Below are 23,945 nucleotides of genomic sequence, written 5' to 3'. Positions count from 1 at the left end.
AAGGACTCTTCATCTCATGTTCTCGATATTTATTGCTTATTTATTTTTTCTCTTTGTATTTGCCCAGCTTGTTGTTCTTTGCACATTGGTTGCTTGTCTGTTCTGTTGGGTGTGGTCTTTCTTTGATTCTATTATGGTTCTTGGATTTACTGAGTATGCCCACAAGAAAATGAACATCCGTTGACTTATCACAAATAAGAGAAAATCTGTAGAGGTTGGAAATGCCCTGATGAAGGGTCTTGGCCCAAAACGTCGACTGTTTACTTATTTCCATAGATGCTGCCTGGCTTATTGAGCCCCTCCGGCATTTTGTGTGTGTTGGTCAGGGCATCAGACTAGAAGAATGAGAGGAGATCTTATAGAAACATATAAAATTATGAAAGGGATAGGTAAGATAGAGACAGTAAAGTTGTTTCCACTGGTAGGTGAGACTAGAATTAGGGGACATAGCCTCAAGATTCAGGGGAGTAGATTTAGGACGATGAGGTGGAACTGCTTTTCCCAGAGAGTGGTTAATCTGTGGAATTCTCTGCCCAATGAAACAGTGGAGGCTACTTCAGTAAATATATATAAGACAAGGTTGGATAGATTTTTGCATAGTAGAGGAATTGAGGGTTAAGGGGAAAAGGGAGGTAGGTGGAGATGAGTTCATGGTCAGATCAGCCACAATCTTATTGAATGGCAGGGCCAGATATCCCACTCCTCCTCCTATTTCTTATGTTCTATGTGCTAGACAAACTCAAAGGTTTAAGCTGGATAAGTCACCAGGACCAGATGGATATCATCCCAGAGTCCTGAGAGAGTTTGTTGAAGAGATAACGGATGCATTGGTCATGATCTTACAAGAATCATTTGATTCTGGCATGGTTCCAGAGGAATGGAAGATTACAAGTGTCACTCCACTCTTTAAGAAGGAAGGAAGGCAAGAGAAATGAATTTATAGGCCAATAAGCCTAACCTCAGTGGTTGGGAAAGTGTTGGAGTTTATTGTTAAGGATGAGGTTTTGGGATATTTGGAAACTAATGATAAAATAAGTCAAAGTCAGCATGGTTTCTGTAAAGGGAAATATTGCCTGAGTTCTTTGAGGAAGTAACAAGTAGGGTGGAAAAAGTAGAGGTAGTGGATGGCATTTACTTGGATTTTCAGAAGGCCTTTGATAAGGTGCCACAAATGAGGCTGCTCAACAAGATAAAATACTATGGTGTTACAGGAAGGGTAGGGGAATGGCTGACAGGCAGGAGGCATTGAGTGAGAATAAAGGGGGCCTTTTCTGGTTGGCTGCCAGTGACTAGTGGTGTTCCTCAGGGGTCAGTATTGGGACCATTACTTTTCCCAATGTTTGTTAATCATTTGGATAATGGAATTGTGGCAAGGTTTGTGAATGATATGAAGATAGGTGAAGGGGTAGGCAGTGTTGAGGAAGCAATGAGATTTCAGCAGGACTTTGACAAATTGAAAGAATGTGCAAAAAAGTGGCAGATATAACTATGATGTTGTGGCCATTACAGAGACTTGGATGTCTTTGGGACAGGAATGGCTGCTGAGTGTGCTGGGCTTTAGATGTATCGAAAAGGACAGGGAGGGAGGCAAAAGAGGTGGGGGAGTGGCATTGCTAATGAGGGATAGTACCACAGCTGCAGAGAAGGAGGAAGTCCAGGGATTGTTTTCTGAGTCATTGTGGGTGGAAGTTAGTAACAGGAAGAGGGAAAATAACTCTATTGGGTGTTTTTTTATAAATCCCCTGATAGTAATAGAGACATTGAGGAGCAGATAGGGAGGCAGATTCTGGAATGGTGCAATAATTGCAACGAGACTTGGGTGTCATTGTACACCAGTCATTGAAAGTGGGCATGCAGGTACAGCAGGCAGTGAAAAAGGCCAATGGTATGCTGGCATTCATAGCAAGAGGATTTGAGTACAGTAGCAGGGAGGTTCTACTGCAGTTGTACAAGGCCTTGGTGAGACCACACCTAGAGTATTGTGTGCAGTTTTGGTCCCCTAATCTGAGGAAGGACATTCTTGCCATAGAGGGGGTACAAAGAAGGTTCACCAGATTGATTCCTGGGTTGGCAGGACTTTCATATGATGAAAGGTTGGATCAACTAGGCTTATACTCTCTGGAATTTAGAAGATTGAGGGGGGATCTGATTGAAACGTATAAAATTCTAAACGGATTGGACAGGCTAGATGCAGGAAGATTGTTCCCGATGTTGGGGAAGTCCAGAACGAGGGGTCACAGTTTGAGGATAAAGGGGAAGCCTTTTAGGACCGAGATGAGGAAAAACTTCTTCACACAGAGAGTGGTGAATCTGTGGAATTCTCTGCCACAGGAAACAGTTGAGGCCGGTTCATTGGCTATATTTAAGAGGGAGTTAGATAAGGCCCTTGTGGCTAAAGGGATCAGGGGGTATGGAGAGAAGACAGGAATAGGGTTCTGAGTTGGATGATCAGCCATGATCATAATGAATGGCAGTGCAGGCTCGAAGGGCCGAATGGCCTACTCCTGCACCTATTTTCTATGTTTCTATGTTTCTAATACTAATAGGGTTGTTGTGATGGGTGATTTAACTTCTCCAATATTGACTGACATCTCCCTAGAGCAGCAGGTTTAGATGGGGTGGAGTTTGTTAGGTGTGCAGATAAACCAACTAGAGCAGAGGCTGGACTTGATCTGACATTGGGAAATGAACCTGGTCAGGAGTCCGATCTCTCAGTGGGAGAGCATTTTGGAGGTAGTGATCACAACTCTATCTCCTTTTCTGGAATACTGGAAAGAGATAGGAGCAGACAATTTGGGAAAACATTTATTTGGGGTAGGGGGAAATATGATGCTATTAGGCAGGAAGTTGGGAACATAAGTTAAGTGCAGATGTTCACAGGGAAATGTGGCAAATTCTCAGGGAGCATTTGCATGGCATTCTGCATAGGTATGTTCCATTGAGGCAGGGTAAGAATGGTCGGGTAAAATAACCACGGATGTAGGACATCTAGTTAAGAAGAAAAGAAAAGCTTATGAAAAGTTCGAGGAACTAGGTACTGCTAAGAACACTAGAAAATTACAAGGTGCCAGGAAGGAGCTCAAAAATTAAATTAGGTGAGCTGGAAGGGCCTATGAGAAAGCTTGGTGAGCAGGATTAAGGAAAACCCCAAGGCATTCTACAAGTACATGAAGAGCCATGTGAGAATTGGACCAATCAGGAACAATAGTGGAAATGTGCGCATGGAGTCCGAGGAGCTAGCAGAGGTACTTAATGATTACTTTGCTTCAGTATTCACCACTGAAGAGGACCTTGGCAGTTATGGGGGTGACTTACAGTGGACTGAATTGCTCGAGTGTATAGACATTAAGAAAGAGGATACGCTGGAGCTTTTGAAAGGTATTAAGTTAGATAAGTCACCAGGACTGGATGAGATGTACCTCAGGCTATGGTGGGAAGAAAGAAAGGAAATTGCTGAGCCTTTGGTGATGATCTTTGCATCATCAATAGCGACGGAAGAAGTACCGGAGGGTTTGTCATTGGAGAGAGTCCAGAGGAGGTTCTCGAGGATGATGCTGGGAACGAAGGGGTTAACAAATGAGCGTTTGGCAGCTTTGGGCCTGTACTCACTGGAATTTAGAAGAGTACAGAGGGGATCTCAGTGCAATCTACCAAATGTTGGAAGGACCAGATAGGGTGGATGTGGAGAGGATGTTTCCCATGGAGAGGGTATCCAGAACTGGAGGGCACAGCCACAAAATTGAGGGGCTACCTTTTTGAACAGAGGTAAGGAGGATTTTTTTTAGCCATAGAATAGTGAATCTGGAATGCTGTGACACAGAAATTGTGGTGGAGTCTATCAGAGAAGTTGTTAGTTTCCTGATCAGTCAGGGCTGATATGGCGATGGCGAGAAGGCAGGTGTGTGGGGTTGACTGGGAACCAGGATCAGAGATGATGAAGTGGTGGAGCAGACTCAATGGGTTGAATGGCCTAATTCTTCTCCTATGTTTTATGGTCTTAGTCCAGCATTTTGTGTGCGTTAATCTGGATTTCCAGCATCTGCAGAATCTCTTCTGTCTGTGACTCTATCACAAGCATCTCTGCTGACCTCTGCCATCTGGTGGTCAGATGTGGGAAAGGAAGGGGGAAGAAGCCAGAATAAGAAGGTGGGGACAGAGGAGGGAGCATGCCTTCTTCCAGGATAACATTTGGTCATCACATTAGTGTGATGCTGTTACAGATCGAGTTTTAACCTGCTAACTGCTACATCCAACACACATCAAAGTTGCTGGTGAACGCAGCAGGCCAGGCAGCATCTGTAGGAAGAGGTGCAGTCGACGTTTCAGGCCGAGACCCTTCGTCAGGACTAACTGAAGGAAGAGTGAGTAAGGGATTTGAAAGTTGGAAGTGGGGGAGAGATCCAAAATGATAGGAGAAGACAGGAGGGGGACTGATGGAGCCAGGAGCTGGACAGGTGATTGGCAAAAGGGGATACGAGAGGATCATGGGACAGGAGGTCAGGGAAGAAAGACAAGGTGGGGGGAACCCAGAGGATGGGCAAGAGGTATATTCAGAGGGACAGAGGGAGAAAAAGGAGAGTGAGAGAAAGAATGTGTGCATAAAAATAAGTAACAGATGGGGTACGAGGGGGAGGTGGGGCCTTAGCAGAAGTTAGAGAAGTTGATGTTCATGCCATCAGGTTGGAGGCTACCCAGACGGAATATAAGGTGTTGTTCCTCCAACCTGAGTGTGGCTTCACCTTTACAGTAGAGGAGGCCGTGGATGGACATGTCAGAATGGGAATGGGATGTGGAATTAAAATGTGTGGCTACTGGGAGATCCTGCTTTCTCTGGCGGACAGAGCGTAGATGTTCAGCAAAGCGGTCTCCCAGTCTGCGTCGGGTCTCGCCAATATATAAAAGGCCACATCGGGAGCACCGGACGCAGTATGTCACCCCAGTCGACTCACAGGTGAAGTGTTGCCTCACCTGGAAGGACTGTTTGGGGACCGGACGCAGTATAGAGAAAGCCCACACATTCCAGGTGAGCACTCGTAGAGGTAACACACTTGACCACTACTACATTCCCTTCCGCAAAACTTACAAGGCTCTCTTCGACCAGCTTTTGGAAAATCAGATCACTCTTTGATGCTGCTTTTGCCGACTTACAGGCAGAAGCTGAAACAAGAGGCGTCCATAGTTAAAACCGTCCACCGTTTGTCCGACCAATTGGCCTCCATGCTGCAGGACTGCTTCGACGGCGTCGACTGGAATGTCTTCCATGATGAGGATGTCTCCGAGTTCACTGATGGAGTCACGTGCTTCATCCGGAAGTGCATCGACGATGTTGTCCCCCGGAAGTTGGTCAGGGTCCTCCCGAACCAGAAACCCTGGGTCAGCGGTTCTGTGCAAGCAGCACTTACAGCACAACATCGAGCTTACATCACTGGCGATCAGCTCGAGCTCAAGAAAAGCAGCTATGATCTGTGCAAATCTATCAAGGCTGTGAAACAATAATATGAGGAGAATATTGAGTCAAGATTCACAACGAATAGCACGCATGACTTGTGGCGAGGGCTGCATACCATCACAGACTTCACAGCCAAACATTGTGCTGCCGCCAACATCACGGCCTCTCTCCCAGATGAGCTCAGTCGCTTTCACGCTCGGTTCGATGTCACTAACTCTGAGCCTCCGAGGAAAGCCACCGCTACAACCTGCAACCTGGTCGTCTCTGAGGCTGAGGTACGCAGATGTTTCCAACGAGTGGACAGTCGCAAGGCTGCGGGACCGGACGGCATCCCAGGGTGAGTACTCAGGATGTGCACAGCACAACTGGCAGGCGTGTTTACAGACATTTTTAATCTCTCCCTCTCCCAGTGCAGAGTGCCCTTCTACTTCAAATTATCCACCATTATCCCTGTACCAAAAAAGACCAAGGTAGCATTCCTGAACCACTGGTGTCCGATTGCACTCACCTCAATAATAAGCAAATGCTTTGAGAGGCTGGTCAAGGATTACATCTGCAGCTTGCTACCACCCAGACTGGACCCCCCTACAATTCGCCTACCAACACAACCGATCGACAGATGACACAATAGCTGCAGCTCTACACACCGTCCTTTCACATCTGGAGAAGAAGGATGCTTATGTAAGAATGCTGTTCTTGGACTACAGTTCAGCATTCCACACCATAGTTCCATCCAGGCTCGACAAGAAGTTTACAGACCTCAGCTTTGACCCTGCTTTGTGCAGCTGGATCCTGGACTTCCTGTCAGATCGCCAGCAGATTGTAAGAGTGGGCTCCCTCACCTCTGCCCCTCTGACTGTCAATACAGGAGCCCCTCAAGGCTGTGTACTGAGTCCCCTCCTTTACTGCCTGTGTACCCATGACTGTATCACCTCCCACAGCTCCAATCTGCTAATTAAATTGGCTGACAACACTACATTGATTGCCCTTATGTGAAACAATAACGAGGTGGCCTACAGGGAAGAAGTCATCTCTCTGACACAGTGGTGTCAAGAAAACAACCTCCCCCTCAATGTCGCAAAAGCAAAGGAGCTGGTTGTGGATTGCAGAAGGAATGGAGACGGGTAACCCCTATTGACATCAGTGGATCTGGGGTTGAGAGGGTAAACAGCTTCAAGTTCCTCGGCATCCTCATCACCGTGGATCTCACGTGGTCTGTACATACCAGCTGTGTGGTGAAAAAGGCACAACAGCACCTCTTTCACCTCAGACGGTTGAGGAAGTTTGATATGGGCCCCCAAATCCTCAGAACTTTCTACAGGGGCACAATTGAGAGCATCCTGACTGGCTGCATCACTGCCTGGTATGGGAACTGTACCTCCCTTAATCACAGGACTCTGCAGACAGCCCAGTGCATTTGTAGTTGTGAACTTCCCATGATTCAGGACATTTACAAGGACAGGTGTGTAAAAATGATCACATGGGACCCAAGCCATCCCAACCACAGTCTATTCCAGCTGCTGCCATCTGGGAAACAGTACCGCAGCATAAAAACCAGAACCAGCAGGCTCGAGAACAGCTTCTTCCACCAGCCACCCCCAGACTGATGAGCTCACACTGATCTGAGTGTACTCTATATTATATTAACTGCTCTATTTATTATAAATTACTATGATTGCACATTGCACATTTAGATGGAGACGTAACGTAAAGATTTTTTACTCCTCAATGTATGTGAAAGATGTAAGAAATAAAGTCAATTCAATTCGATACAGAGACTCCTTACAGGAATCGATCTCCAAACTCTACCCTGAGCTGTCATAGTGTTGTGCTAACCGTTCCGCTACCGATGAGACCCAAGAGTGATTTTTGAAGAGAACTGAAGAGGTTGTGTACTCACCTGCAAGCAAAGCGCTGTGGTTGGCCAATTGTTGATTTCAAACCTGAGGCTGATAGATTTCCGTTAACAAAATATGTTCAGTATTGCAGGAAACGATGAGGCCTTTGGGACCAGTCATGATCCCAGCCAATAATGGTGCAGCTAGAGGAACTGAGTACCCCTCCTGTCTCTACATTTGAAAGCGCCTCGCTGTATTTACTCTCACAAATTAAATAGACACCACCTGGTCGATGAAAGCAACTTGATTATTCCTTTCTGGTTGCACTTTGTTTATTTTGTAGTTTATCGTAATGTTTAATTCTTTGCACATGTACACAAACTGCTGCAAGTCGGTAGGGTGGTTTCCGTAGTCCTCACGAGAAAATTGAATGAGGGAAAATCAATTAAATTATATCTAATGGGATAGAAATTCTATTGTATCATGTAATATGTTTAGTAACTGTGTTTTAAATCAGACGTATCAATGGGTGATAATACTCAGTGGTAATGTGAACAGAAACCACGCTCAATTAGCATAAGAGAGCCAAACTGCACAACTCTAATCTCTCCCTCAGTGTAGCAACACGGTGACCTCTTTGCACCACAGTGGACTTTCTTTTCTTTTCCTCTTGTTGTATTCTTCTACAATATGATATAACTTGTATTTAATTTATATTATTTCCTGCGAATATTTTGTCTCTGACATCTTGTGCCTATGATAACTGCTACAAGTAAGTTTTTCATTGGGGCTGTGGCTACATGTAGTCGTGCACATGACGGCAGACTCGACCTTGACTTTAAGAAAGTGGTATGCAGTTAGTATCAAATGAGGCAATGTCACAATTGGCGTCCCTGTGAAACTCTGGTGGAAATATAAACTCAATCACTGTCTTATGTCATGTGAAATTTGCTTCAGAACACTGCAGGTCAGTACAGACCCTTTGGCCATGATGTTGTGCTGACCTTTCAACCTACTTGAAGGTCAATCTAACCCTTCCCTCTACGTAGCCCTACGTTTTTCCATCACCCATGTACCTACCCAAGAGCATCTTCAATGTCCCTAATGGTTCTGCCTCTACTGCCACCCTAGCATTACGTTCCACGCACCTCCCACTCTCTGTGCCCCTGACATCCCCCTTCCACACTTTTCCCCCAATCACCTTAAAATTATGCCCCCTCATATTAGACCATAGGACATTGGAGTAGAATTAGGCTATTTGGCCTATTGAGTCTTCTCTGCAGATATTAGCCACTTCTACTTTGGGGAAAAAGGTCTCTGACTTACCACCCTATCTATGCCTCATCATCTTGTACACCTCCCTCAAATCACCTCACATCCTCCTTCACTCCAAAAAAAAAAGATGAGCCCCAGCTTGCTCAACCTACCCTCTAATAATCCAAACAAGAGAAAATCTGCAGCTGCTGGAAATCCAGGCAACACACGCAGAGTGCTGGAGGAACTCAGCAGGACAGGCAGCATCTACGGAAAAAAGTAGTCGACATTTCGGGCTGAGACCCTTCTCCAGTCCTGATGAAGGATCTCGGCCCGAGTCATTGACTGTACTCTTTTCCAGAGAAGCTATTCTGTGTGTGTGTTGCTATTTAAACCAGGCAGCATTCTGGTAAATCTCCTCTTCCACATCCTTCCTATAATGAGGCAACCAGAACTGAACACAATCCTCCAAGTGTGGTCCAAACAGAGTTTTATAGAGTTGCAGCATTACCTCACTTAATACTTTACACGCACCGAGCCATCACCATCCTCGCAGGGAGAATTGACTTGGGAGACAAAGGAACTTCAGATTCAAATATGTTTGGACTGGAGAGCAGGCGAGGACGGTTCTAATGCTCCATTTATAGTGAACTTGAGAGATCAAGATTTGAGCTTGTTTAATGCCATTCTTCAGTACACAAATGTAAAGGAGAATAAAATGTTTGTTACTCCAGACCTGACGCAGTATAAAAAACACCATGAGCATAAAGAACATGAAAAAAACAATTTATAAGAATGCTTATGTACATAGATTGAGTGGATTTAGATGAAGTGATGCTAGGCACAGGAGTGTGTACATAATGTGACTCTATGATGGGCAATGATAACGTAGTGGTGATGGGGGGGGTTGGAGGAGTGGGCTAGTGAGTGGAGGTATTGATCAGCCTTACTGCTTGGGGAAAGTAACTGTTTTTGATGGTCCTGGCATGGATGCTACGTAGTCTCCTCCCTGGGGCAAACAGCCCATGAACAGGGTGGGTGGGATCCTTGGAACCTCTGTATTTACGGTGGTGCCAGTGATGTGTTGGGCCATTTTGGCTACCCGTTGCAGAGCCCTCCTGACTGCCGCAGCGAAGTTTCCGCACGCCACAGTGATGCACCTTGTTGGGATGCTCTTCACTGGGCACCAGTGTAATGACATGAGTATAGAGGTGCATAGTCCAGCTCTATTCAGAAAGGTGGACTGATTTCACAAGTTTTACAATCGGGCATTAATGGATTGGACAAGTAACAGAACACCATTTTGCCCGAATGTACTGTGCCACGTTGACTAATATGGCTAACCTTTCTTCCTTCAGGCACCCCAGAAGTTAGCAGCCCTGAGGAAGGCTATTGACTGCCATAGTGCGTATACTGACATGGTAAGACACCACCAGGGTAAGCTGCTCCCTACCATTCAGTCTGGTTTTCCCTTTCTTGCTGCCGTTTGGTGACCAAGTTGCCTGAGACTATCCACCCATCACTTCCTTCCAGTGCCTCTCCTCCTCTCTCCCATGGCCCACTGTCTCCTCCTATCAGATTCCTTCTTCTTCAGCCCTTTACCTCTTCCACCTATCCCCTCCCAGCTTCTTACTTCGTTTCCACACATCCACCCACCTGCTCTTAAGTGCTACCTGCCACACCCCTCCCCCACCCCCACCTCTTTATTCTGCTTTCTTCCCCCTTCCTGTCCCATCCTGATGAAGGGTCCCAGCTCGAAACGTCGACTGTTCATTCGTTTCCCTAGATGCAGCCTGACCTGCTGAGTTCCTCCAGCATTTTGTGCGTGTTGCTCTGTCTGTCCAGCAAGTGCAGACAGTATTTCAGATGCTTTTCCTATTGCTATTGGGCATGTCGACTGAGCTTCAGAATCCAGTTTAAAATCACTGGCGTTATGTTGTGAAATGTGTTGTTTTGCAGCATCAGTACAGTACAATACATTATAAATTACAATATGGTATATTTATATGCATAAAATAAGTAGTGCAAAAAAATGCAGAGAAAAAATAGTGAGGTTGCGTACATGGTTTCATTGTCCATTCAGAAAACTGATGACAGACGGGAAGAAGCTGTTCCTAAAACGTTGAGTGTTTGCCTTCAAGCTGGTGTACCAACTTCTTGCTGCTAGCAATGAGAAGGGAGCGTGTTCTGGCTGATAGGGGATGTTAATGATCGATGCCATCTTGTCGAGGCATCACCTTTTGATGATGCTGGGGAGGCCAGTGCCCATGATGGATCTGGATGAGTTTACAACTTTCTGCAGCTTTTTCCAATCCTGTGCAGTGGCCCCTCCATACGCAGCCAGTCATGCAACCAGTTAGAATGCTCTCCACGGTACATCTGTAGAAATTTGCGAGAGGCTTTACTGACAGACCAAATCTTCTCAAACCCCAAATGAAATATAGCTGCTGTCATGCCTTCTTTATAATTGCAACAATACTTTGGGCCCAGGAGCTTGAAACCGCTCACTCTTTCCTGAAGTCCACAAAATATAGAAAGCTTAAGTCTTTTTGTAACCACGATGTGTGGATAGTCAGAGGCTTTTTCCCAGGGCTGAAATGGTTGCCACAAGAGGACACAGGTTTAAGGTGCTGGGGAGTAGGTACAGAGGAGATGTCAGGGGTAAGCTTTCTTACACAGAGAGTGGTGAGTGTGTGGAGTGGGCTGCCGGCAACAGTGGTGGAGGCGGATATGATAGCGTTTTTGAAGAGACTTTTGGATAGGTGCATGGAGCTTAGAAAAATAGAGGGTTATGGGTAAGCTTAGTAATTTCTAAGGTGGAGACATGTTCGGCACAACTTTGTGGGCCGAAGGGCCTATATTGTGCTGTAGGTTTTCTATGTTTCAAATTGCTACCCTCTGTTGGTTGGGGTTGACTATAGATGTTGTAACCCAGCTATCTATGTGATACACAAGCCAGGACAGTACGATATGGAGAGCAAGCTGTTTCCTCTGCAGCAGGCACTGTAGTATGATCAGTGAACTTGATGCTGTGGTTTGAGCTGGTTCTGGCAGTGCAGTCATGAGCCAGCAGTGGGCTGAGTAGACACCCTGGGAGGCACCAGTGCTCAGCCTAATGGAGCTTGAGATGTTGCCAATTCAGACTGATTGGGGTCTTTCCATGAAGTCCAAGATCCATTTACAGAGAAAGGTGTTGAGTCCCATTGAGGATATCCTCTGAGAGACGGTTGTGTTAAACACCAAGGTGAAGTCAATGAACAAAATTGGCATATGAGGAATCGCCTTCTAGGTGGGATGGTACAGGGTGGAGTAGAAGGCCAAGGCTATGACAACGTCAGTGGACCAGTTTGAGCAGTAGGGGAGCTGTAAATGGTGCAATGTAGCTGAAGTGTGGGATTTAAAGCAAACCATTACCATTCACTCAAGGTACTCATGAAGTCTTTCGGGGTCATCTACTGTATCCGGTTGTCTTGATGATTGTTACAAGGGTGACAATCCTTTAGGCCGATAGATAGGGCATGATTTTGATTCTGTTTGAGGTATGAGACTATAAAATGTAGGAGAAGAATTAGGTCATTTGGGCTCTCAAGTCTTTTCACCATTTCATCATGACTGATTCAATTTTCCCCTCAGCCCCAATCTCCTGCCTTCTCGCCATAGCCCTTCATGCTCTCACCAATCAAGAATCTATCAACCTGCTCCTTAAATATACATAAAGGCTTGGCCTCCACAGCCACCAAGTGGCAAAGAATTCCACAGATTCACCACTCGCTGGATAAAGAAATTCCTCCTCACCTACGCTCTAAAAGGACATCCTTCTATTCTGAGGCCGTGTCATCTGGTGTTAAACTCTTCTACTATAGGAAACATTCTCACCACATCCACTCAATGAAGGATTTTGCCATTCAATAGGTTTCAATAAGGTCACCCTTTATTTTTCTGAATCCTAGTCAATGCAAGCCCAGAGCCATCAAACGCTCTTCATATGACACTACTTCTATCAAAGTGCATGACCATACACCTCCTGACACTGTATTCCAGCTGCCATTTCTTTGCCCATTCTCCTAATCTACATCCTTCCGTAGCCTTTCTATTTCCTCAAAACTGTCTGCCACTCCACCTATCTTCATATTGTCAGCAAATTTTGCAACAAAGCCATTAATTCCATCATCCAAATCATTGACTATTAATCTAAAAAGAATCCATACCAACACAGACCCCTGTGGAACACCACTAGTCACTGGCAGCCAGCCAGAAAAGGCTCCCTTTATTCCCACTCTTTGCCTCCTGCCAATCAGCCACTGCTTTATCCATGGTAGAATCATTCCTGTGATACCGTGGGCTCATAAAGGAATAGCTTGTTAAGCAGCCTCATGTGTGGCACCTTGTCAAAGTCCTTCCGAAAATCCAAGTACACGACATCAACCAATTTTCCTTTATCTATTCTGCTTGATATTTCTTCAAAGAATTCCAACATATTTGTCAGGCAAGATTTTCCCTTGAGGAAATCCATGCTGACTATGGCCTATTTTTCCAAGTGCCTCCAAGTACCCTGGGACCTCATCCTTAATAAACAACTCCAACATCTTCCCAACCACTGAGTTCAGACTAAGTGTCCTATAGTTTCCTTTCTTCTGCCCCTCTCCCTTCTTGAAGAGTGGAACAAAGGCTGCAATTTTCCCGTCTTCAGGAACCATTCTAGAATCTAGTGATTCTTGAAGGCCTCCATGATCCATTCTGCCACCTCTTTCTGAACCCTGGGGTGCACTATTTGGTTTAGGTGACTTGTCTACCTTCAGACCTTTCAGATTCCCAAGAACCTTCTCTCTAACTATGGTGACGTCACACCCTTCATGGCCCCTGACACCTGGAGCTTCCACCATACTGCTAGTATCTTTCACAGTGCAGACTGATGCAAAATATATGTTCAGTTTATCTGCCATTTTGTCGTCTGTCATTACTACCTCTCCAGCATTGTTTTCCAGTGGCCAGATATCCACTCTTGCCTCTCTTTTACACTTTACGTATCTGAAGAAACTTTTGGTATCTTTTTAATAATATTACATAAGAACATAAGAAATAGGAGCAGGAGTAGGCCATCCGGCCCATCGAGCCTGCCCCTCCAATAAGATCATGGCTGATCTGTCCGTAAACACAGCTCCATCTACCTGCCTTTTCCCCATAACCCTTAATTCCCCTACTATGTAAAAATCTATCTAACTGTATCTTAAATATATTTAGTGAAGAAGCCTCAACTGCTTCCCTGGGCAGAGAATTCCACAGATTCACCACTCTGGGAAAAACAGTTTCTCCTCATCTCCGTCCTAAATTCTCTTCCCTGAATCTTGAGGCAATGTCCCCTAGTTCTAGTCTCACCTACCAATAGAAACAGCTTTCCTACTTCTATCTTATCTATCCCTTTCAAAATTGTGTATGTTTCTATAAGATCCCCTCTCATTCTTCTGAACTCCAGAGAGTATAGTCCCAGGTGACTCAATCGCTCCTCATAGGTTAACCCCTTCATCCCTGGAATCAACCTGGTGAACCTCCTCTGCACTGCCCCCAAAGCCAATATATCCTTCCTCAAACATGGAGACCAGAACTGCACATAGTACTCCAGGTGCATCCTCACCAGTACCTTGTATAGTTGCAGCATGACCATCCTGCTTTTGGACTCAATCCCTCCAGCAATGAAGGCCAATATTCCGTTTGCCTTCCTAATAACCTGTTGTACCTGCAAGCCAACTTTTTGTGATTCATGAACAAGCACTCCCAAGTCCCTCTGCACAACAGCATGATGCAATCTTTCACCATTTAAATAATAATCTGCTCTTCTATTATTCCTTCCAAAGTGGATGACCTCGCATTTATCAACATTGTATTCCATCTGCCACACCTTAGCCCACTCGCTTAACCTATCTATTTCCCTCTGCAGACTCTCCACATCCTCTGTACAATTTGCTTTTCCACTCAGTTTAGTGTCATCAGCAAATTTTGCTAAGCTACATTCAGTCCCCTCTTCCAAATCATGAATGTAAATGGTAAACAGCTGCGGGCCCAGCACTGACCCCTGTGGCACCCCACTCACCACTGACTGCCAACCGGAGAAACACCCATTTATACCAACTTTCTGCCTTCTATTGGTTAACCAATCCACTATCCATGCCAATACACTTCCTCTGACTCCGTGCATCCGTATCTTATTTATAAGTCTCTTGTGCGGCACCTTATTGAACGCCTTCTGGAAATCCAAGTATACGACATCCACCTGTTCCCCTCTATCCACTGCACTCATTATGTCCTCAAAGAACTCCAGTAAGTTTGTCAAACAGGACCTGCCCTTTCTGAATCCATGCTGTGTTTGTCTCATGGAACCACTCCTTTCGAAATGTTTTGCTATTTTTTTCTTAATGACAGCTTCAAGCATTTTCCCGACTGCAGATGTTAAGCTAACTGGCCTATAGTTGCCCGTCTTTTGCCTACATACTTTTTTAAAAAGTGACATGACATTTGCTGTCTTCCAATTCGCAGGGACCTGCCCAGAGACTAGAGAATTTTGGTAAATGATTACCAATGCATCTACTATGACCTCCGCCAATTTCCTCAGCACCCTGGGATGCATTCCATCAGGGCCAGGGGACTTATCTACCTTCAGACCCTCTAGTTTGCTCATCACTATCTCTTTAGTGACAGTGATTTTATCGAGGTCCTCACCTCCCATTTCATCTATAACATTATTCTTTGGCATATTAGACATGTCCTCCACCATGAATACCGACACAGAATAGTCGTTCAATGCCTCAGCCATTTCCTTATCACCCAATATCAATATCCCCTTCTTGTCTTCCAAGGGACCTACGTTGACTTTAGCCACCCTCTTCCGTTTTATATATTTATAAAACCTTTGCTATCTGTTTTTATATTTTGTGCTAACTTACTTTCATACTCTATCTTCCCTTTACTTATTTCTTGCTTAGTTCTTTGTTGCTTTTTAAAGTTTTCCCAATCCTCCATTCTCCCACTACTCTCCACAACTTTGTACACATGAGCTTTTAATTTGATACTATCTTTTATTTCCTTAGTTATCCGAGGCTGGCTCTCCCCACACTTACTGCCCTTACTTTTGACTGGAATATACTTTTGTTGAGCACTGTGAAAAATCTCTTTGAAAGTATTCCACTCTTCTTCAACTGTCCTACCAAATAGCCTGTGCTCCCAATCCACACTCGCCAACTTCTCCCTCATTCCATTGTAGTCTCCCTTGTTCAAGGATAACACATGAGTTTTAGATCTAACTATTTCATCCTCCATCTGAATGTGAAATTCAGTCATACTATAATCACTCTTTCCAATAGGATCCGTGACTACAAGATCGTTAATCTTACCGGTCTCATTGCACAGGACTAGATCTAAGATAGTATTTTCCCTTGTAGGTTCACTAACATGCTTCTCAAGAAAGCCATCATGGATGCATTCTATGAAGTCCTCCTCAAGACTTCCTTGACCGACCTGATTTACCCAATCTATGTGGAAGTTAAAATCCCCCATGACAACTGTCGTTCTGTTCTTACAAGCCTCAGTTATTTCTTGATTAATCGCCTCTGCCACTGCAATATTTTTATTAGGTGGCCTATAGACAACACCCACCAGCGATTTTTTTCCATTTACTATTAATCTTTACTCAGATGGACTCAACATTCTGCTCCATAGATCTTATGTTGTCTCTCACAATCGCCCTGATGTCATCCCTAATCAGGAGCGCCACCCCATCTCCTCTGCCTTCCTGCCCATCTTTCCGTATTACCTGATACCCTTGGATATTTAATTGCCAGTCATCTCCACCTTGCAACCAGGTTTCTGTAATGGCCACTAAATCATATGCCTTGGTACTGATCTGTGCCACAAGTTCACTCACCTTGTTTCTAATACTATGGGTATTTAGATAAAGTGCCCTTATACTTATTGTCCTTTTAGAATCTAGTGACCTATGCGATTTTTGCATTTTACTTTTATGCACTCTACTCTTACATTTTTCTTCACTAACTTTAGCTTTGGTCTCTGCATCACTTCCCTCTTCTTTTCTGTGTGGGTTCCCATCCCCCTGCCATATTAGTTTAAAACCTCCCCAACAGCACTAGCAAACAATCTCCCTGCGACATTGATCCCGGCCCTGCCCAGATGTAGACTGTCCGGACGGTACTGGTCCCACCTCCCCCAGAAGCGGTTCCAATGCCCCAGGAATCTGAAACCCTCCCTCCAGCACCACCGTTCAAGCCACATATTCATTCTAGCTACCTTGCTATTCCAACTCTGGCTAGCACGTGGCACCGGTAAAAATTCTGAGATTATTACCTTAGAGGTCCTACTCTTTAATTTATCTCCTAGCTTCCTAAATTCAGCTTGTAGGACCTCATCCTGCTTTCTTTCTATATCATTAGTACCTACACGCACCACGACAGCTGGCTGCCCACTCTCCTCTTTCAGAATCCCCTGCAGCCTCTCCGAGACATGTCTGACCCTTGCACCCAGGAGGCAACATACCATACAGGAGTCCTGTTTGCGGCCACAGAAGCTCCTCTCTATTCCCCTTACCATGGAATCCCCTACCACGACAGCTCTGCCACTCTTTTTCTTGCCCTCATGCGCAGCAGAGCCACCCACGGTGCCATGATCCTGGCTACTGCTACCTTCACCTGATGAGCCATCGCCCCCAACAGACTCCAAAGCGGTATATCTGCTTTGGAGGGAGATGACCGCAGGAGATTCCTGTACTATCTTCCTGCTACTTCTCTTCCTGTTGGTCACCCATTCCCTATCTTTTCTTAGATCCTTAAACTGCGGTGTGATCAACTCACTAAATGTGCTATCCACAACATTCCCAGCATCTGGGATGCTCCAAAGTGAGTCCATGCACAGCCCCTGTGCCGCCATGCGGTCTATCAGGAGCTGCAGTTGGACACGCTTCCTGCACACGTAGTCTTCAGGGACACTGTCAGCCTCCCTGAGTTCCCACATGTCACAGGAGGAGCATGGCATGGGTCTGAGCTCACCTGCCATGACAGAGCAACGGATGTTAGCGGAAGAGGACCACGGGAGAAAGGGAAGAGTCCGCTGGGGAAGTCGAAGGCTGTTATCTGTGAATCTCGGTGAATCACTTCTTCGCCTTAACTCTGCTGAAGCCCCGTTTGAGCCAAAGCCCTCTCACTCCACTGCCCACTGTATATGGCAGTCTTTTTCAACCTTTCCCGCTCTCTACTGGCTGACATCACGCGCCTGCACAGTCTTGCCTCTCTTTACCCCGAGCAGTAGAATGCCTCCTCTCCGAAAATCCTTTCAGACGTTTCACTCGCAGCCTTCTTGCTTCGAATATTGGCTAGCTTACTGTTGTATTCCATCTTTACCTTCTTAATGACTTTTTTTGTTGCCTTCTGTTGTTTTTAAATCTTCCCAGTCCTCTAACTTCCCACTAACTTTTTGCTCTATTATATCCCTCTCTTTGGCTTTTATGTTAGCTTTGACTTCTCTTGTTAGCCATGGTTGTGTTATCTTTCCTTCAGAATACTTCTTCCTCTTTAGGAGGTATGTATCCAGTGCCTTCTGAATAGCTTCCAGAAATTCCAGCCATTGCTACTCTCCCAACATACTTGTCAGTATTCTTTTCCAATTAATACTGGCCATCTTCTCTCTCATGCCTCTGTAATTCCCTTTACTACACTGTAATACTGATATATGTGACTTTAACTTTTCCTTCTGATATTTCAGGGTGAATTCGGTCATATTATGATCACTTGCCCATAAGGGTTCTTTTACTGTAAGCTCTCTAATCAATTCTGGCTCATTGCACAATGTCCAATTCAGAATAGCTGATCCTCTTGTGGATTCAACCACGAACTGCTATATAATACCATCTCATAGGCACTCTAGAAATTCGCCCTCCCAGAATCCAGCACCAGCCTGATTTTCCTAATCTACCTGTATATTGAAGTCACCCATGACTATTGTAACATTTGTATGTGGATATTGAAGGCAAATACAGTACATCTACTGGGTGCTTGAACAAAATGGCTCATTAGCTCAATTCAGCGAGCAGATGAATCAACCATATTGTCAGGCCTGTGAACAGATGTGTCCTCACATGAAGAATAATGATGAATCAGATAGGTTTTTATAGAAAATTGGTGCTTTCATGGTCAATGCAAGGGTTTTAATCAGAATCAGAACTGGGCTTGTTATCGTCGTCGTCGTGACTATCCCTTGAGGTCGAGGATGATGGTCTTTGTTCTGAAGAAGTGGCCCACAGAGTGAAAACGCCTGTGCGTGTATTTGTTTAATGTGTACTTGATGTTGCACTCCAAGAAGCACACGATAACTTCACAAATCAACCAACTGATTCCAGTGGCATGGAAACCACGACGATTGGAGCTGATGGATTTGTTGCAGCCTTCATCCGCCTTCACAGCCGTTGAGTTCGAAGTAACTTCGTCCGCCTGTTCCACCGTTGAGGTCTTGGTTGGATTGTTCTTTGTCAGGGACCTCACCCTCGACCTTACCACCAAGGGTGACCCTACCAGGAGCATAGCTCCAGACGGCATTGCTCTCGGGATCGCAGGACCACACAAGCTTCTCCACCACGACAAGGTGACAATCCACAGAGAAAGCTTGTTATCACTGACATATTGTATGTTATGAAATTTGTTGTTTTGGGACAGCTGTAAAAATACTCCGTTACAAACACAAATATATAAAAATTATAGTGTAAAAAGGGCAAAATGGTGAGGTTCTGTTCATAGATTCATGGACCATTCAGAATTCTGATAGCAGAAAGGGGGGAAAAAACTGTTTCTAAAATGTTGAGTAACACACACAAAATGGTGGAGGAACTCAGCAGGCCAGGTAGCATTGATGGAAAGGAGTAAACAGTCGTCGTTTCAGGCTGAGACCCATCATCCGGTCTGGAAAGGAAGGGGGAAGAAACCAGAGTAAGAAGGTGGTGGGGAGGGGAGGGAAAGGAGCTCAAATTGGAAGGTGATAGTTGAATTTGGGTAAGGGGGGAGGTAGGTGAGTGGGGCAGGGGATTGAAGTGAGAAGCTGGGAGGCGATAGGTCGAAAAGGGAAAGGGCTGAAGAAGGAGGAATCTGATAGGAGAAGAGAGTGGATCATTGGAGAATGGGAAAGAGGGAGGGCAGCAATGGGAGGAGATAGGCAAGTAAAGAGAAGAGAAGAGGTAAGGGGGAGCAAGAATGGAAATGCAAGAAGAGGGAAGGGGTGGGAAATTACTGGAAGTTAGAGAATATGGTGTTCGTGCCATCAGGTTGGAGGCTACCCAGACGGAATACGCAGTGGCCTCATTGTGGCAATAGAGGAGCTGATGGGCTGCTGTGTTGGAATGGGATGGGGACTGGAATTAAAATGGTTGGCCAGCGGGACATCCTGCTTATTATGAATAAACCGAGGATGGTCGACAAGCAGTCCCCCAATCAACATCTGGTCTCACCAATTTTGAGGAGGCCGCATCGAGAGAACCAGATACAGGAGATGACCCCAAAAGACTTTGTGAACTAATTGGAATGGCTGGTAATGGATGATTTAAAGTCCAAACTTATGGCTACATTGCACCTTTTCATCTGCCGCTCTACTGATGATGCCATAGCCTTGGCCTTCAACTCTGACCTGCTCTGTCCCACCTAGAGAGCAATTCCTCATGCACCAGAATGTTCTTCATCAACTGCACCTCTGTGTTTAGCACTATCATCCCTCAGAGGCTGCTGGGTAAACTGTGCTTGTTGAGGCTCATCGTCCCTCTCTGTAAATGGGTCTTGGGCTTCTTCACGGAACGACCCCAGTCAATCGGAGTTGGCAGACATCTCGAGCTCCATCACACTAAGCACCGATGGCTCCCAGTGTGGTCTGCTCAGCCCACTGTTGACTCCTGACTGCACTGCCAGATTCAACTCAACCCCATCATCAAGTCTGCTGATCATACTACAAGTCCTGCTGCACGGCCGGCAACTCAGTCCACGTCATACTACAGTGGTTGGCCTCATCAGTAACAATGATGAGTCGGCATACGGAGAGGAGGTAGAGAGCCTTGTCAAACGGTGTGAGAACAACAATCTGAGTCTCGACATGGACAAGATAGAAGAGATGTTTGTGGTCTTCAGGAAGGTATGGGTCGACCACTCCCCATTGCTCATCAATGTCTCTGCCACACAGAGAGAGAAAAGCACAAAGTTCCTTGGTGTGCACATAACGGATGATCTAACCTGGACGCACAACTCCTCCTCACTAGTCATGAAGGCACAGCAGAGTCTACAACTTTAGAGGAGATTGAGGTGCGCAAGAAACATAGAAACATAGAAAATAGGTGCAGGAGTAGGCCATTCGGCCCTTCGAGCCTGCACCACCATTTATTATGATCATGGCTGATCATCCAACTCAGAACCCCACCCCAGCTTTCCCTCCATACCCACTGATCCCCGTAGCCACAAGGGCCATATCTAACTCCCTCTTAAATATAGCCAATGTATTGGCCTCAACTGCTTCCTGTGGCAGACAATTCCACAGATTCACCACTCTCTGAGTGAAGAAGTTTCTCCTAATCTCGGTCCTAAAAGGCTTCCCCTTTATCCTCAAACTGTGACCCCTTGTCCTGGACTTCCCCAACATCGGGAACAATCTTCCTGCATCGAGCCTGTCCAATCCCTTTAGGATTTTATACGTTTCAATCAGATCCCCCCTCAATCTTCTAAATTCCAACGAGTACAAGCCCAGTTCATCCAGTCTTTCTTCATATGAAAGTCCTGCCATCCCAGGGATCAATCTGGTGAACCTTCTTTGTACTCCCTCTATGGCAAGGATGTCTTTCCTCAGATTAGGGGACCAAAACTGCACACAATACTCCAGGTGTGGTCTCACCAAGGCCTTGTACAACTGCAGTAGTACCTCCCTGCTCCTGTACTCAAATCCTCTCGCTATAAATGCCAGCATACCATTCGCCTTTTTCACCGCCTGCTGTACCTGCATGCCCACTTTCAATGACTGGTGTATAATGACACCCAGGTCTCGTTGCACCTCCCCTTTTCCTAATCGGCCACCATTCAGATAATAATCTGTTTTCCTATTTTTGCTACCAAAGTGGATAATTTCACATTTATCCACATTAAATTGCATCTGCCATGAATTTGCCCACTCACCCAACCTATCCAAGTCACTCTGCATCCTCTTAGCATCCTCCTCACAGCTAACACTGCCACCCAGCTTCGTGTCATCCGCAAACTTGGAGATGCTGCATTTAATTCCCTCATCCAAGTCATTAATATATATTGTAAACAACTGGAGTCCCAGCACTGAGCCTTGCGGTACCCCACTAGTGACCGCCTGCCATTCTGAAAAGGTCCCGTTTATTCCCACTCTTTGCTTCCTGTCTGCTAACCAATTCTCCATCCACATCAATACCTTACCCCCAATACCATGTGCTTTAAGTTTGCACACTAATCTCCTGTGTGGGACCTTGTCAAAAGCCTTTTGAAAATCCAAATATACCACATCCACTGGTTCTCCCCTATCCACTCTACTAGTTACATCCTCAAAAAATTCAATGAGATTCGTCAGACATGATTTTCCCTTCACAAATCCATGCTGACTTTGTCCGATGATTTCACCGCTTTCCAAATGTGCAGTTATCACATCTTTGATGACTGACTCCAGCAGTTTCCCCACCACCGACGTTAGGCTAACCGGTCTATAATTCCCCGGTTTCTCTCTCCCTCCTTTTTTAAAAAGTGGGGTTACATTAGCCACTCTCCAATCCTCAGGAACTAGTCCAGAATCTAACGAGTTTTGAAAAATTATCACTAATGCATCCACTATTTCTTGGGCTACTTCCTTAAGCACTCTAGGATGCAGACCATCTGGCCCTGGGGATTTATCTGCCTTCAATCCCTTCAATTTACCTAACACCACTTCCCTACTAACAAGTATTTCGCTCAGTTCCTCCATCTCACTGGACCCTCTGTCCCCTACTATTTCTGGAAGATTATTTATGTCCTCCTTAGTGAAGACAGAACCAAAGTAATTATTCAATTGGTCTGCCATGTCCTTGCTCCCCATAATCAATTCACCTGTTTCTGTCTGTAGGGGACCTACATTTGTCTTTACCAGTCTTTTCCTTTTTACATATCTATAAAAGCTTTTACAGTCAGTTTTTATGTTCCCTGCCAGTTTTCTCTCATAATCTTTTTTCCCCTTCCTAATTAAGCCCTTTGTCCTCCTCTGCTGAACTCTGAATTTCTCCCAGTCCTCAGGTGAGCCACTTTCTCTGGCTAATTTGTATGCTTCTTCTTTGGAATTGATACTATCCCTAATTTCTCTTGTCAGCCACGGGTGCACTACCTTCCTTGATTTATTCTTTTGCCAAACTGGGATGAACAATTGTTACAGTTCATCCATGCAACCTTTAAATGCTTGCCATTGCATATCCACCATCAATCCTGTAAGTGTCATTTGCCAGTCTATCTTAGCTAATTCACATCTCATACCTTCAAAGTTACCCCTCTTTAAGTTCAGAACCTTTGTTTCTGAATTAACTATGTCACTCTCCATCTTAATGAAGAATTCCACCAAGAATCTCTGCCCCCATTCTAACAGCTTTACACAGGAGTACCATTGAGATTCTCCTGTCTGGCTGCATCACTGTGTGGTACGGAAGCTGCAAGACATTGGATCACAAGACCCTATGTAGGACAGTAAAACCACCGAGAGGATCACTGGGGGTCTCCCCCCTATTTGTGATATTTATCAGGAGCGATGTAGACGAAGGGCCCGGGACTTTGTTGAGGACCCCTCCCACCTATCCCACAATCTCTTTCATCCACAAATGCCAGCCATTAAGGAGGATCAGGAGCATCAGGAATAGGACTTGTAAGACTGGGTAACAGGTCCTTCGCTCAGGCTGTGAGACTAACATACACCCTACCACCACTGAGGTCTCAACACTAGGACGCAAGCTGTTTACTGTTTACATGTGCTGAGCACTACATGCATTTTGAATTAGATTTTATTATTGAAGGTAATATATTGGTGTATGTACAGTGTGTGATCTGTGTTTTGTGGATGCACTGTGCTCCAGAGCAATGTTTCAGTTGGTTGTGTACATATGCAGTCAGATGACAAGAAACTTCAACTTGCAGGGAAAGTGTTGCTTCATCTGGAAGGTCAGTTTTAGACCCTCAGTGGAGGTGGGAACCATCCTAAAATGTTGGGTGTGCATTTTCAGGCTCTCGTACCTCCTACCTGATGCTTGCAATGAGAGCAGGGCATGTCCTGGGCGATGGGGGTCCTTAAAGATGGATGCCCTCATTTAGTGGCGTCGTCTTTTGAAGATGTTCTCAGTGGTGTGGAGGCTG

The 23,945-nt window shown here is 45.3% G+C and overlaps 1 protein-coding gene across 1 annotated transcript in view; it reads left to right on the top strand.

Annotated features, from left to right (window-relative positions):
- LOC140198282 (carnitine O-acetyltransferase-like) overlaps positions 1–23,945 on the top strand; it is a 72,069-nt gene that overhangs the window by 45,721 nt on the left and 2,403 nt on the right. The window contains exon 12 of the mRNA XM_072259342.1: positions 9,900–9,962. Coding sequence (XP_072115443.1) covers positions 9,900–9,962 — 63 coding nt within the window. The remainder of the gene's footprint in view (positions 1–9,899; positions 9,963–23,945) is intronic.

The sequence above is a fragment of the Mobula birostris genome, chromosome 5 (genome assembly GCF_030028105.1).
Source record: "Mobula birostris isolate sMobBir1 chromosome 5, sMobBir1.hap1, whole genome shotgun sequence".
NCBI classification, from domain to species: Eukaryota; Metazoa; Chordata; class Chondrichthyes; order Myliobatiformes; family Myliobatidae; genus Mobula; species Mobula birostris.
This window is presented reverse-complemented; position numbering and strand designations above follow the sequence as displayed.